Source organism: Tigriopus californicus, chromosome 4 (genome assembly GCF_007210705.1).
Source record: "Tigriopus californicus strain San Diego chromosome 4, Tcal_SD_v2.1, whole genome shotgun sequence".
Classification (NCBI taxonomy): Eukaryota; Metazoa; Arthropoda; class Copepoda; order Harpacticoida; family Harpacticidae; genus Tigriopus; species Tigriopus californicus.
In genome coordinates this window covers 7,126,116-7,139,300 of record NC_081443.1, presented here as the reverse complement: position 1 = coordinate 7,139,300, position 13,185 = coordinate 7,126,116, and the positions used below count along the sequence as shown (strand labels likewise).

Below are 13,185 nucleotides of genomic sequence, written 5' to 3'. Positions count from 1 at the left end.
AATACGTATTTGCCCGATGAATTTTGTATGTTTTAGACGCGAACTGTGACATGTTCAAAACAATCAAAACACTGTGATTGTTCAGTATGAGAACCATTCATTCAAGAGGTTGCATTTGATGCTGTAAGTGAAGTTTCACATTTGTTCTACCCGACGAGAAAACGAAAAAAACACGTCGTTGTCGAGACGCACGTTTCAAAAACCATTCAAAACGCTCTCCAATTCAACTTTTGACACATGAAAAGAAAAAAGCCAGGAGACGACTGGCTTGCCATAGATCACAAGTATGAATGATTTGGATATTGTGCCACAAGTTTCCCTTTTTCCGAACATCAAATACCAGTAGGTTGCCAATGAATGAGTTCAAGCATATATATTTGTTGGTAGTCTTGGAAATAAGTTAAGAAATAAATATGTAGTCTTTAGACGACAGTATTGACCACACTTCAGTCGACTGTGGTGTCAAATTCACCAGGGATAACGATCATAGTGGCTGTTGGTTTCTTGTTTCTTGGGCTCTTTTAGTACTGTTGGTAGTACAGAGGAGCGTTGAACTGTTGCTCTTGGGAAGTCTCTCGTTGGAGACGAAGGTTCTCATCGGCGGGACGGCCATTGGTCAAGGCTGCGTGGTTGTCCTTGGATGTGAAGAAAGTGGGGACGTATTCGGCACGGCGCTCGCCACGGTTCACATCGGCGGGGCTCAACTCCTCCTCGAACTTCTTGCTCCAGGCAAATTTACCTGCAATGCAAACAAACGTTTGAATATAGAAGGAGTCTTGTACACACTGGCCTTCTAGGGTTCATCCCTTCACCGTCAACGAACAGCGTCGAAAACGAAGGGAAGCGGCAAAATTTGCAGTGATGAAAGGGGAGGGCAATGGTGCTTGACGGGTCTTTGATTTCAGACCTATAGATGTACAATATGTCGTTCTTATTTTTGAACGGATTTGAACGACCCAGAACCGGTTACACCGTGGTTATGTATTACAAACCAGAATGTCATCAAACGCACAGTTCTTCCTGCATCAATTAGCTCTTGGAATAGTACGGTATAATAATGACCTTCACTTCCGTACCCCAAATTGTTTGAGAGCAATTAATTCATGGGGAGGGGTTGCTCAATATGCAAAGCCCAGAAGAATTCAAGGGGTGATATGTTATGGATTATGGCACGAAAAATGCTGAATGATAGGCTTCAAACAACGTTTTTTTGTGGCCCGGATGAAAAAGCTGATTCGACTCATTCCCGATCGGTGATTTTGGAATGTGCATTGGTTTCAGATAAAACGCACGACGTCATTTATCCCAGTATTCGTACTATCACAACCTATGTGATATGAAATGGACAAAATTGCGCCGAGTTGAGTTGAATTGAGTCAAACCAATACTTGTCCTTGGATATCGGTGCAATGACCTTTGTATGGAAATGTCTCGGTTAGCGACACATATTGGTCATACGTCCAACAAATATCATTTGGATCGAGTTTGGATCGAGGTTGTTCCCGTAGAGATCACATACCTGCACTTTTGGCGGCATCCATGTAGTCTAATTCCTTGGTGGGAGTGTAGACTCCGCCCAAGTTCTTGTATCCTCCAGGTCTGGCCAAAACCAGACCGAAAGAGAGAAGGACCAAAAACACTCGGATGTTCATGTTGCTTGTGTTGAAGTTGATGATAAACTGATCCGAAGGTGGTTCCTTGGCCAGTTCAAAACTTCCTTGTCGTCCCTTGTCGTCCGAGTCTCGGCCTGATCATGATGGTGCATCAAGACAATCATATCGGCCGAGCTTCTCAAGGTTACTTACGATCCACTCTAAGCCATTGAAGTCGTCGGAGATGGATCGCGGATGACGGTCGGTAGTAGAAGGGGAGTAGGATAGGACCTGCCTGATGGCTTCCATTCGAGGCATGAAGCAGAAAAGCCGGCCTGTGGAAAGATATTCCTTCCTTGTATGCGAATACCACTCACACCCTCACTCCCTTGCCACTCCTCAGATCGTTCTGAAGTGGTTGAAAGATGGTCTGCATGTGCTAAACTGCACAGGTCGATTGGTGTGTATGTGAGCATTGGTGTACTGCTGTACGGAGGTAGACTACGTTATTGAGCAACTGTACACTTTTGTAACAACTTGAATGAACATGTACGTTCTGGTTGGCCCTTGGTGCAACGAATTTGTTGTATTATCCTTAATCCAGGATGTACATGTAACTAACAATGCCGCATGCAAAAGTGTTGTAAATGCTGTGAATGGAATCATTCCACATGAACGTCTTGAATGATCTAGGAAAGATGAAGTTGATGATGAAGTCGGTTAGAGCTTCCAAGGAAGTGCCACCTGAAGATTCTGCTGAGTACAAGTACCACAATCAGGACGGAATTGAATGGCATTTTTTGTTTTGTTTCCACCTAGAATGAGATCATGTTGTGTCAAGTCATTCTGTCTCTCTTTATATCCTGTTTTGTTGAGGGACACGCCAAATCTGATTCCGTGCTCTATGCCGTTGAAGATCATGCTGAGGGATATTGTCCTAGTTTTTACGACCAATGGTGCTCAAATCGGAGTCATTTGATCAACAACAAGACGTCGGTATTCACTTTCCAGGTTCGTGGGGATTTTTTATTCTTCATTGAATTCAAAAACTTCGCTCTTGTCGAGCTTTTTTTAATCAACCAAATGACCGCAAAACACCGATCCCAAAGCTAGGAACTTTGCAAAGGGGGAAACCCTCATTGAATACAGTATTGACGTGGTTACTTGCATATTTTACAGTCGACCGGGCGTTTAGGCAACCAAATGCTGAGCTATGTGATGGCCATGGCCATGTCCGATCGGGCTGGATTCATTTCGTTCTTGCCCTCGCATGTATTGAACAGGTTGTCCTATTTCTTCGAGGACATTGACACAACCAAGTCAGTGAGACCCCTGGAATCGTTTTGTTATTCATCCATTGATTGGATGTCCTTCCATGGAAGTTTCGTACGTTTCATGGAGGATCCGGAAATGCAAGTGGATCACGCCATAGAGATACATAAAACAGTAATGCATGTAACGCATACAGGTTGATCAACTTGACACCGATTTGATGCGAAATTTGATTTGACTTCAGCTCCGTCTCTTGGGGAATAACCTGATTCAAAATATGCGCTGGGACGTCATCTTTGATGAGCCGAATCTTTTGGCGAAGGTGCGACATCAGTTTACCATGCGGTCGGTTTTTGTTCATCAGGCACAGCAGAGACTGCTGTCTTTAAAAGAGGCCTATTACCAACGACAGAAAAAGATGTTGAAGAAACAACGCCGATTTCCATTGCAATTTGTGGGTGTTCACGTCAGGTGAGGTATGAAAACCAGGCGGGATAAAATCTAACTGAAATGTTTTGCTTTCGTTTCTAATCAGGCGAACGGATGGTCCGGTGGGTATTGTGAAAGCCTACAAGTTACCCGAACTGGACCCCTCCTATTACCTGAGAGCCATCGATGCCTACATGACCAAGTACAAGAATGTTTTATTTGTGATGGTGTCGGATGACATCGAATGGGTCAAGCAGATGATCATCAAAAGACTACCCAAGGCTCCTCTGTTTGTGGGTGGGTCTGGCATTCCGGATGATGATGACGAGATCGGGTTGGACTTTGCCCTGTTGACTCAATGTAACCACAGTATCACATCCTACGGGACATTTTCATATTGGTCCAGCTTCTTAACGAATGGAAGCTCATTGTTCCCATCAATGGTTTTCACTGCTAACAGCAAATCCAATCCACTCGATTCGCCGTGGCCAATTTGGGCCATGCCTGATTCTGGTCTTAAATATTAGTCCGACGGATGTTTCATTGCATCACCACTCACATTCATGATCAATTGGTCGAACATGACCAAGCAACTTTGAGATTTGCTTCGATGTCTAGCCTCACGGGTCTGTTTGATTTCTCATTGCTGACTAGGAACGATCTGCAATGGACTTCGATTTTATGGACTACCGATTTTCAAGAATTTCAGGTCCTGAGAGTCTAACGCTATCAATGGTTGATGAAGTCGAATGGAACCAGCGAATAATAAGCATACGATTAATGTAGCGTGTTCATTAGAAAATGTATCAGACTTAACATTAAATATCACAGATAACAGCAGTATTTTCGGTATTATATCAGTTCATATCTATGATTCCTTCCTCAGGTTCGTTCTGGGAGGGTTGTGGTTGGTTGGTTGGTTGGTTGGTTGGTTTGGATGGGCTGGCTCTTCTGAATTTAAGCTTCGCCAGAGGTAGATCCAGATTTGTTCCTGTATCGTTTTAGAATGGGATTTGACCACTTGATGAATCTTTGATTCGGAGTGGTGGCATTATTGGTTGACAGGTTGAACAAGCTGATATTGTTCGGCGTGGAACTCTGACGTGCGAAACCTCGGGAGTCATTGGGCGTGGAACCGGACACAAAAGTGACCTTGCCGTTGGAGTCCATTTGTCCGGGGCCGGATTGACTACCGCCCGTGGCCGAGTATAACTCACCATTCCCACTGTGACTGTTGCTATTCCCGTTGCCAGTGAGACAAGGAGTATTCTCGAGGGCTGCCGTGGCTTCGGCTTCTTCAGCGGCAATGCGACGATTCTCTTCCTGAGTTCGATACGCCTGTTGGCCTTCGGTCGAGGTGAAGTATGACTCATTCTTGAAACGCTCATTAGAGACGGGCAGTAATTCGTGACAAATGTCCAAAAATGAGGGCCTCCGAGATTGCCACGTCTGCCAACAACGATTCATGAGATCAAAGAGATCATCCGGACAGTCTTCTGGCCGATCTAAAATGCCGCCTCTCATCACATGATCCATGACTTCATTGTTGGACATGCCACGATAGGGTTGATCAGCCAGGGTCACCATTTCCCACAAGACAACGCCAAATGACCAAACATCTGAGGCAATAGTGGCTTCTCCGCGCAAGGACTCGGGTGGCATCCATCGAATGGGCATCATTCCCTTGTCATCTACAAAAGAAAAAAAAGGACACATGTTTGATGATCAGGTCAACAGGAAAGATTTGAAAGGATCTAGTCCAGTCTTACGTTTGGTGTAAATTGAGTAGATTTCGCGCGCCATTCCAAAGTCGGCGATTTTGACCACTTTGTCTTTGGACACGAGACAGTTTCGAGCCGCGAGATCTCTATGAACGACACTCTTGAGTCGGTTTGCGAGGTAGGCCATGCCATCGGCAATTTCTAATGCCATTTGTTTCACCTCCTGTAAATGTCGAATTGAATCACATTACGCAATCCTTACAAATCACAGGCACCCTTACGAATCACGGATCTTCGGAAGCCACGTGTTTTTATAAACTTACCCTGGCAGTGGGTGGGGGCCGACCATCCACATTGTATTCAGAGCCTGGTCGCATTGTTTTCAGGTACGATTTAAGATCACCCAAGGCCATAAACTCTAAAATGACCCAGTAGGGCGTGTTAACGGAGACAACCCCAATCAGGCGAACAATGTGAGGCGTAACGATGGGCCTGAAAGGAGAAAAAAGAGCTTAGGAGTGAGCGTTATCATTAGGAAACAAAAACAGCTTTGTGTCAACCAAACAATGATGGGAACAAAAAATGAATTAAAACGCAATTGACGAAGTGACGCAGAAGGACACTTTTGTTTGGGTTCACATCATCATGAACCTGATTTCGAAGGCGCAATAGGGAAAACTAACACTTACTTCATCATATGAGCTTCGTTCAAGAAGAGCATACACTCGTTGTGGGTAGCACTCTCCTTCGGCGTTTTCATGGCCACATCGAGAACGCCTTTTTTCGGGTCCTTATACACGCCTTTGTAGACGGTGGCGAAAGCACCTTTCCCGAGCTCATCGCCAACGGTGATCAAGTTTCGATTCACTTCCCAATCATCCGCAACATATTGCTAAAAAAAACCAAAAAACAATTAAACCCCATTCAAGGAGTCCTATTTCAATGTTGACCCAAATAAAGCTCGATGACTTACCATTTCTAGGTACGAGGGGTTGCCTGAGAATGTGGGCTCAGCATTCTTCTTGATCATGATTTTAAAAGTAACACCGAACCCTACGCCCAGAAACACCAATATCAGAACGCAGACCAGCACAATGGTCAGCGCACTTGGTCCACCCTGATTCGGGCCCACCACCCATTCAAAATCGGTCCAATTTCCAGGTCCATACAAGGAAACCGCTTGCACACTCACATAGTAGCTGCCCACGACGGGCATTTCATAGATGTAATTCAAATCCCGGATTTTATGCGCCAGAACGCACGACGTCGTCGAATCTTTCGAATCCTCCTTGGATTTATATCGCACGTTGTACTTCACAATCACATCATTTGGGTCCTTAGGTGGGTTCCACGAGATGATGGCAGTGTCCGACTCGTTGTGGGACAGGACCCTTAACGTTCCGGGGATGTCATCAGCCATGGGTTTGGCTGCCACCCGCGCATTCGTCAGCACAGTTCCACTACACCATTTCTGCATTCCTATCATTTCTTTCATTTCCTTGGGGGCGTGACAAGCACGGATCTTAAACGAGTACGACCCAAAATGCTTGAGCTTCGTCACGAGCAGATGATGCTGAGAACCGTTCACTTTGGCACTAAACGTGACGTAGTAGTCGATGTTTCCTTCCGCATCCCGCACGACAGTGTTATTGGGACGGGTTGCCACGTTTCCACTCTTGGTCGTCACGGGAGTACGCACTATTCCGTCAAATACCACCTCTTCATTCATACTGTTTAGCGGCTTCATGGGGCTCGTTTTGCTAATTTCATTCGAGTCGGGGGAAATTTCCATGTCGTCTTTGCCCGAGAATTGTGATCGCTTTCGGCGACTTCCCTCTTCCGCAGGAGATTCGAATACTCTGTTCACGACCAGATTCAAAAAATTGTCTTTCTCCATTCTGGTTCCAATGGAGAGATCTTCACCATCATTGTTATTAGCCATCCCCTCTACGAAACCCGGACAAGATCGGCAATCACAAGTGTCAGCTTGGCCAGGTCGGCCGCCATTAAGCAAAGTGTTTAGCGTCCCTTGGGTCATCATAGAAGGATTGTTGCTCTTTTTCTTGTTTGTCTTCACATCCACGGTGTCTGGTGGGGGACGATAGGACGGTGAATGGCAGTAATCTCTCTCACTTAGCTTATTCAAATCAGTCTCCTTCAATTCCAAAACGAGTTCATAGTGATCAATAATTCCATTAGGCGCAGCCGGAGGGTGCCAAGTGATGTTCAAGGTCGAGTAGTTGGACTTGACAAATTCAATTGAACGAGGCGGATCAGGATAGCCTTCGTCTGACAAAACGTACACCATATCGGATTGAGCACCATTTATGCCTTGGGTGCCGTCATACTCCTTCAGGAGAAGAGTTGTGACGAAGATTGCATAATAAGTGTAGGGCTTGACTACGAAAAAGGTTGTTTCATCCGGCCAAGTCAGGTCACCCTGTTTCACAGCAGATCCCTCGGGGGTATGATCTTGAACTGTCCAACCATCACTGCCGCATGCGTCTCGTCCTCCATACTTGGTTTGATTGCGATTTTCGAAGGTGGCCTTTGAGATCTCTCGGTAATGAATTTCATAACCGAGCAAGCCTCGGACATCGGCTTTGGGGTCCTTTTCATAGATCATCTTCTGATAGTTACTAAACGTTAAAATGAGTAGCATTCCGTTCTTGTCTACAGTGAACTTCAACTTATCCGGACTGCACAAGGCCTTATCTCCATTGTTGGTATAGGAAATCTCTTCGGGCTTTTGGTTCGGATTCAGCTTGGAGGCTTTGATCAGTTTCTTGATCTCGCTTGGGCACAACCTCGGATTGTAATGGATCAGTGCATTACCTTCTCTTGGTGAGGAGCCCTCTTGTGGATGGTAACGAATCGTGACAGTTTCATTGTTGGGTCCCAGCGGAAACAGCTTGCGCAAGTTCTCGTTTTGCCGGAGAACCAATGTGAAATAAAGATTTTGCTCGCTATTCGAAGGAATACCTTCGATGTATTTTAGACTCTTGAAGAAATCTAATGAGTTCAGGGAATAGACTCGAGAAATCTTGAGGAACCCTCGAATCTCAACGACTCGACCCAATGTTTTCTCCAAATGTTGAACCACGTTAGCTGCAATAGAAAGGAAACATTGAATTAAATCACGAATCCCTCGAACCAAGTATCCAACCAGATACGTACAGCCAGAGATCTGAATGGTAAGATCGCCTCGAACATGGGTACAGTCCTCGAAGCTTTTGAGATCCTCCAAACTGGTAATTGTTCCCCCGCCACACGGTTTGGGACAATCAAAACACTGGACACACGTTTCAATGCCATCAGCTCTGGTTTTCTCCTTGGTATCTCTGGGACATTCCTCTATACATTTGTTATCATACGACTTGAGGGGGCGCCCCTCTTTGAAATCGTCCCCAACGTTGTTGAAGGTCTTTTTCTCGCTACAATCCGTTTCATTGATGCAGATCCAATCCTTATACTAAAATGTGGGCAGTAGGAAAGAGCAACTTAAACACAAGGGCTTCTTACAACAGAGACGGAGTCATGCGGATTACTCACCACAAGCAAAGGGTGAGGACACACATTATTGCATTTCTTGCCCTCGCTGGATTCCCATCGGACATTCCTACAAGCCCAGCAATCCGTACTGTCATGAGGATTGCATCCGCCCAAGCACTCCTGATTGCAGATATTTTGCAGCCCATTATTATCCGAGTAGCACGAATACGATTGCCCCGCACCCGAAGCGGGGCAAGGAATGGCCACGCGTTGACAATCTTGCTCCGTCCAGCAAAGAAATGACTTACTGTCTTCACTTTGGGGACACACTGAAGGACACTGAGCCGGACAATAAAGATATTCTCGGTTTTCCTATAAACGGTGATCAGGGCAAATGTTAACTTTCGAGTACAATTCAGATCCAGCTAAAGCCACTACTTGTTAGGGCGATAGAAGCAATGCGTCAAAACGTCGGACTATCAATATATTACCTCTATATTAATATGAGGCAAGTAATCCACATTAACAATCTTCTTCCAATCGACGGTATTGACATAACAGAGGCTTGGATTCTCTATGATCTTGACACCGCCATGGAGAATTGAGGTTAGGCTTAGTAGGCCGATCTCTGCCAAATTCTCATTTTGGAAAATAATTAACGCCCAATTCTGAAAAACAAAGGAAACTCAAACTCAATAGGGCTCTGCAACATATTTTCAACCTTTCTAGATATGATGAGTCTAGACCAAGGTTAATAAAACCGTTTGGAACAACAACCAGAAAACATATCTTACCCCTAGGAGCTTGTTGCCGCGGATCACGGCTAGATTGGGAAATAATGTTGAAAAGGAGAGTACCCGCCCGGCTTTGAACACCAACAAATAATCGGTGATTTCTCTAAGCTCGGGGAAGGAGAGATTCTTGCGAAGGTAATCGTCCGGTCCGAGGTTCATTGTTTCAAAACCACTCATGATGACCAGACTACCTTCAATGACGGTGCAACCACGAAGATCTTTGAAATTCGTTTGAATCTTGAGGCTAGGGCAGACTGAAATTGAAGAGGAAAAAAATGCACCGTGGTCTGATCAATCGCACATCTACTAACGTAAAAAGTGATCTTCAAGATCGAGTTGACCATTGACGTGGCCTGAGAGTCAAGACACGCATGGCTACTTACTTTTGGCACAAGCTGGTGTAATTATCGTAGACAGCCACAATGCCACACACAAATAGAAGACTGGCGAGGCGGAGAAGAGTCGGCCAGGTGACCATTTGTCAATTCTCCGCGAGAACATGCATTCCTGGCTGAGCACTTTCACGGGCACGGGTCGAGTCCGGGGTATCACACGGTCACTTAGCGCTAGCGGACCGGGTGGACGCGGGGGCGGAAAAGGGACGACTCCTAAAGTCAAGGCGGGCGCCATCGAATCAGTCATTATGGAACACATCCCGTCTATTTCACCCCGACCGGCGGAGAGAACACGGCATTTCTCCGATCGAGGTCTAGGCGGCACCGATTCCGGCGGCCGAGAACCCGGATTATAGGCGAACTTTCGGTCGGACCACCAGCTTGCGTCCGCACTTAGGCGCGTTGAGGGTTCAGTCACGGCCTCAACAGGTACAAAGGGGGGCCGAGTGGGGGCCGAGGTGGCCGGTTTCCGGTCAGGCTGCGGGGTCGGCGGTTCGGCCAGCCGATCCTGGCGCAATCGGCGAGAATGTGACACTTGAGTCCAAGTGCCGGCCCCCCGTTGATGGGAAGGTCCATGACGTTGCACTAAGGGATGGGCCAAACACAGAAGTGGGGTGGGGGTGCACAAGCTGGGCAGCGAACCCCGCCAACCCCCCATTTCCACTTCCATTTTGGACCCGGGCGGCTCCAGGGGCCCCGCCGACCAAAGGTGACTGCCCGGCTCATCCGTGACACTCAAAAGTGGCGAGTGCTGACTGGTCCAGGCCGTCAAGGAGTCCGGGGCCGACCAATGCCGGACCCGCTGCCAAGCCGGCGTACTGGCGCTCAAACACATCAGGGCGGGCGGACCGCGGTTAGCTCTAACCGGGCCCAGCACGGAGTCCACGGAGTGTCCGAGATCAAGCTCGAAGGCGGGTCCAATCCGGTTCCGGTCACGCGAGGATGAGCGACGGCGGTAACGGCGGCAATGGGCGGTACACGGGGACATTCAAACAATCCCCCACGTCCCACCCGCAAACACGCGCACACCCTTGCACACAAGGTCCAGCGATCACCCACAGAAGCTCGAGGCCCGAAGTCCGACGAATCTGGGTGGGCCCACGCGGACCAGACGGCTGACGACGAAGATGGCGAGGATGAGGAGGATGACCCGACGGGCGAGGCACTTTACGGGCTTGGCCCACGGCTCAGCGGCCTCAAACGGGCCAAAGTGCCCCTAGGACTCGTGGATTTCCAATTGGCACCCATGGAAACTGTTTTTCTAGTTGGCTCAGATATTGTCGTGATAAATACGCATCAACTTCCAGACGATCCAGAGGATTCAGCCCAGAAAGACGGCGACAACGCCGACACCCTCGACCACGGCCAAGACCCACAGCACCCTTCCAGCCTCACACTCTGAACAGCCTTGCGCTAGCCGCTCAGCCGGCCTCCCGGACCATTCATCACCGGGCCACGAAGCAGGCCGGCAGTCAGACGACTCGTGGCGCCCTGGCTCACAGCTGGCTGCACCGGTCCGGTTTGAGGCTCGATGGCCAGGCGCCGGCGCAGGCCAGTTAGCCTACCTAGGCCGGCCACTGATATGGAGTTTCGAATCGACGTAGCAGAAATGGCAGCTGGTGGAGTGGGCGGAGGAGCTGTTGCTGAAATTACGTTCTAGTTCTGGGTTGCCGTACCGGTCGGGCCAGTCAGCCGCGGTGGAGCGGTGGCCTAGAAGCGGGCGGGTGGAATGGCCTGGGCTGAAGTCAAAACAAGGAATGGCCTGCCATGGAGGAGTTAGACGACTTTTCTCTCTCGTCCTTCCATACGTCGCATCAGGTTTGCCAAATGAATGAAAGACACCTCATATCCCGGCTGTGGGTCAAATGGGGAGCAACCCAATGACGGAGTTTTGGGCTTGGGGAGATTGATACTTAGAGAGCGCATTGGCTTTTTAAAATCGATTTCCTATCATGTTATGGTACATGGTCTCTCATTTTCCTGATATTACGCCCTTGTTTTGGCACATGATAGAATTGGCTGGGTGTGGGTCGACAAATTTGGCAGGCCTAGCTCGAAGGAAAGGAGAGCGACCCCGAGAGGCGATTGAACTGAGATCGGGCTTCCATCTAACGAGGATGACATCAATAGCTGACAAAAATCCAAACTGACCCTAAACATGTGGAGGGAGAGTAGGAGGGGTAGTTCATGCCTTACATTTAAGTTTAGATTTCTACCTGTGTTCCATAGTTGAACCAAGTTTGAAAAATGAAAAGTTATCAAATTGATCTTTGATTGTAAGAATTTTCTCCCCAGAACTTTTCTTCTATTCTAGTGCTGTGGCAATCAAAAATTTAACATTCAACGTTTCTTTTTTCATAACGATGTAGCATAATTTTCTGATTTGGGAGCAGCCAATTGAACTTTCACAGTAAATTTATATAATAACAATAAGATCAAATTCCAACAGTGTAAGTTATTTCAAACAACAAGTTAAGTTCATTCCTTGACATTGTGGTGGCTTTGGTCTTTGTAGGAGCCAGAAGTTTTTATTAATTGAATTAAGCCAGTTAGACATAGCTGGGTGAAAGTTGAGATGCTTATGACGAATATATACGTTATGATTGCATATATTTTACATGGACTATGGCGAGTAACAAGAAATGAGGAAGCAGCAAGAAAAAGTATTTTGCATGTTCAGAGTCAAAAAGTCTTAAAGTTGGTCTGACAAATTTTGTATTTTTTAGAATAACCTTTGTTTCAAAAACAAAAGGTATGGGGAAATCCAAACAAACCTGCCAACAAAAAATGTGCATCATGAAATGCCAGCAAATTATGTGATATTGGATTCCTTTTGCCCTGATAATGACAGTCTCAAGCTCCTTCATTTATAAACTCTTGGCTTCCTTCCCAATTCCAAATCATAAATAAAATGTCAACCCCATATGTTGAGCTCGCTTTGCTTCATTTTCTTCAACTGTCTGAAATTGACATCAAACAGAACTTCAATTATGTAGGCAACTAGAACACACAAAAGCGATTCTTCTTTAAAGCTTTTTATGGTCAATCGTTAGCGATGTTCGCATCCTTTTCAGTGAGGTGCGCCTTGCCAAGGGATCTCTCCCTCTTTTCTCTCTCTCTCTCTCTAACTTTGATGATCAGGTGCCGGCGCACATTCAGGCCCGCCACGAAAGAAGGAAAAATGCCATAAAATAATGGGTCTTCGTAAAACTAATGCTCTTCGTATTGAAAAGTACGACCAAATAAAGCTCTATATAGGCCAAGGCGGATGTACCATGGTCTCTCATTTTCCTGATATTACGCCCTTGTTTTGGCACATGATAGAATTGGCTGGGTGTGGGTCGACAAATTTGGCAGGCCTAGCTCGAAGGAAAGGAGAGCGACCCCGAGAGGCGATTGAACTGAGATCGGGCTTCCATCTAACGAGGATGACATCAATAGCTGACAAAAATCCAAACTGACCCTAAACATGTGGAGGGAGAGTAGGAGG

General features: G+C 46.8%; 3 protein-coding genes across 3 annotated transcripts; 1 reads left to right on the top strand and 2 right to left on the bottom strand.

Moving 5' to 3' along the window:
- Positions 1-358: 358 nt before the first annotated feature.
- On the bottom strand, positions 359-2,019 carry LOC131879057 (uncharacterized). Its single transcript, XM_059225259.1, has 2 exons — positions 1,520-2,019; positions 359-739 (listed from the first exon to the last, which is right to left on the bottom strand). The coding sequence occupies exons 1-2, from the start codon at positions 1,650-1,652 to the stop codon at positions 522-524; spliced, it is 351 nt and encodes a 116-aa protein (XP_059081242.1). The 5' UTR covers positions 1,653-2,019; the 3' UTR covers positions 359-521.
- A 136-nt stretch (positions 2,020-2,155) lies between these two features.
- Positions 2,156-4,409, top strand: LOC131879050 (galactoside alpha-(1,2)-fucosyltransferase 2-like). The gene is made up of 4 exons (XM_059225251.1): positions 2,156-2,603; positions 2,772-3,038; positions 3,109-3,335; positions 3,400-4,409. Exons 1-4 carry the CDS (start codon positions 2,421-2,423, stop codon positions 3,818-3,820), a joined length of 1,098 nt encoding a protein of 365 aa, XP_059081234.1. The 5' UTR covers positions 2,156-2,420; the 3' UTR covers positions 3,821-4,409.
- LOC131879045 (insulin receptor-like) lies at positions 4,077-11,026 on the bottom strand. The gene is made up of 10 exons (XM_059225241.1): positions 9,684-11,026; positions 9,301-9,554; positions 8,998-9,174; positions 8,567-8,878; positions 8,192-8,486; positions 5,988-8,122; positions 5,704-5,906; positions 5,338-5,506; positions 5,063-5,237; positions 4,077-4,984 (listed from the first exon to the last, which is right to left on the bottom strand). The coding sequence occupies exons 1-10, from the start codon at positions 10,681-10,683 to the stop codon at positions 4,251-4,253; spliced, it is 5,454 nt and encodes a 1,817-aa protein (XP_059081224.1). The 5' UTR covers positions 10,684-11,026; the 3' UTR covers positions 4,077-4,250.
- Between the last annotated feature and the right edge of the window lie 2,159 nt (positions 11,027-13,185).

What these genes read in the sequence shown, in the direction of transcription:
- LOC131879045 (XM_059225241.1), bottom strand. Translation starts at nt 10,683, where the DNA reads ATGTCCCCGTGTACCGCCCATTGCCGCCGTTACCGCCGTCGCTCATCC. An exon ending in GCGGCAACAAGCTCCTAGGG is followed by an intron (nt 9,175 to 9,300) that starts GTAAGATATGTT and finishes TTTGTTTTTCAG; the next exon opens with AATTGGGCGTTAATTATTTT. An exon ending in GTCCTCACCCTTTGCTTGTG is followed by an intron (nt 8,487 to 8,566) that starts GTGAGTAATCCG and finishes CCCACATTTTAG; the next exon opens with TATAAGGATTGGATCTGCAT.
- LOC131879057 (XM_059225259.1), bottom strand. Translation starts at nt 1,652, where the DNA reads ATGAACATCCGAGTGTTTTTGGTCCTTCTCTCTTTCGGTCTGGTTTTG. An exon ending in GGATGCCGCCAAAAGTGCAG is followed by an intron (nt 740 to 1,519) that starts GTATGTGATCTC and finishes TTTGCATTGCAG; the next exon opens with GTAAATTTGCCTGGAGCAAG.
- LOC131879050 (XM_059225251.1), top strand. Translation starts at nt 2,421, where the DNA reads ATGTTGTGTCAAGTCATTCTGTCTCTCTTTATATCCTGTTTTGTTGAG. An exon ending in CGTCGGTATTCACTTTCCAG is followed by an intron (nt 2,604 to 2,771) that starts GTTCGTGGGGAT and finishes CATATTTTACAG; the next exon opens with TCGACCGGGCGTTTAGGCAA. An exon ending in TTTGTGGGTGTTCACGTCAG is followed by an intron (nt 3,336 to 3,399) that starts GTGAGGTATGAA and finishes GTTTCTAATCAG; the next exon opens with GCGAACGGATGGTCCGGTGG.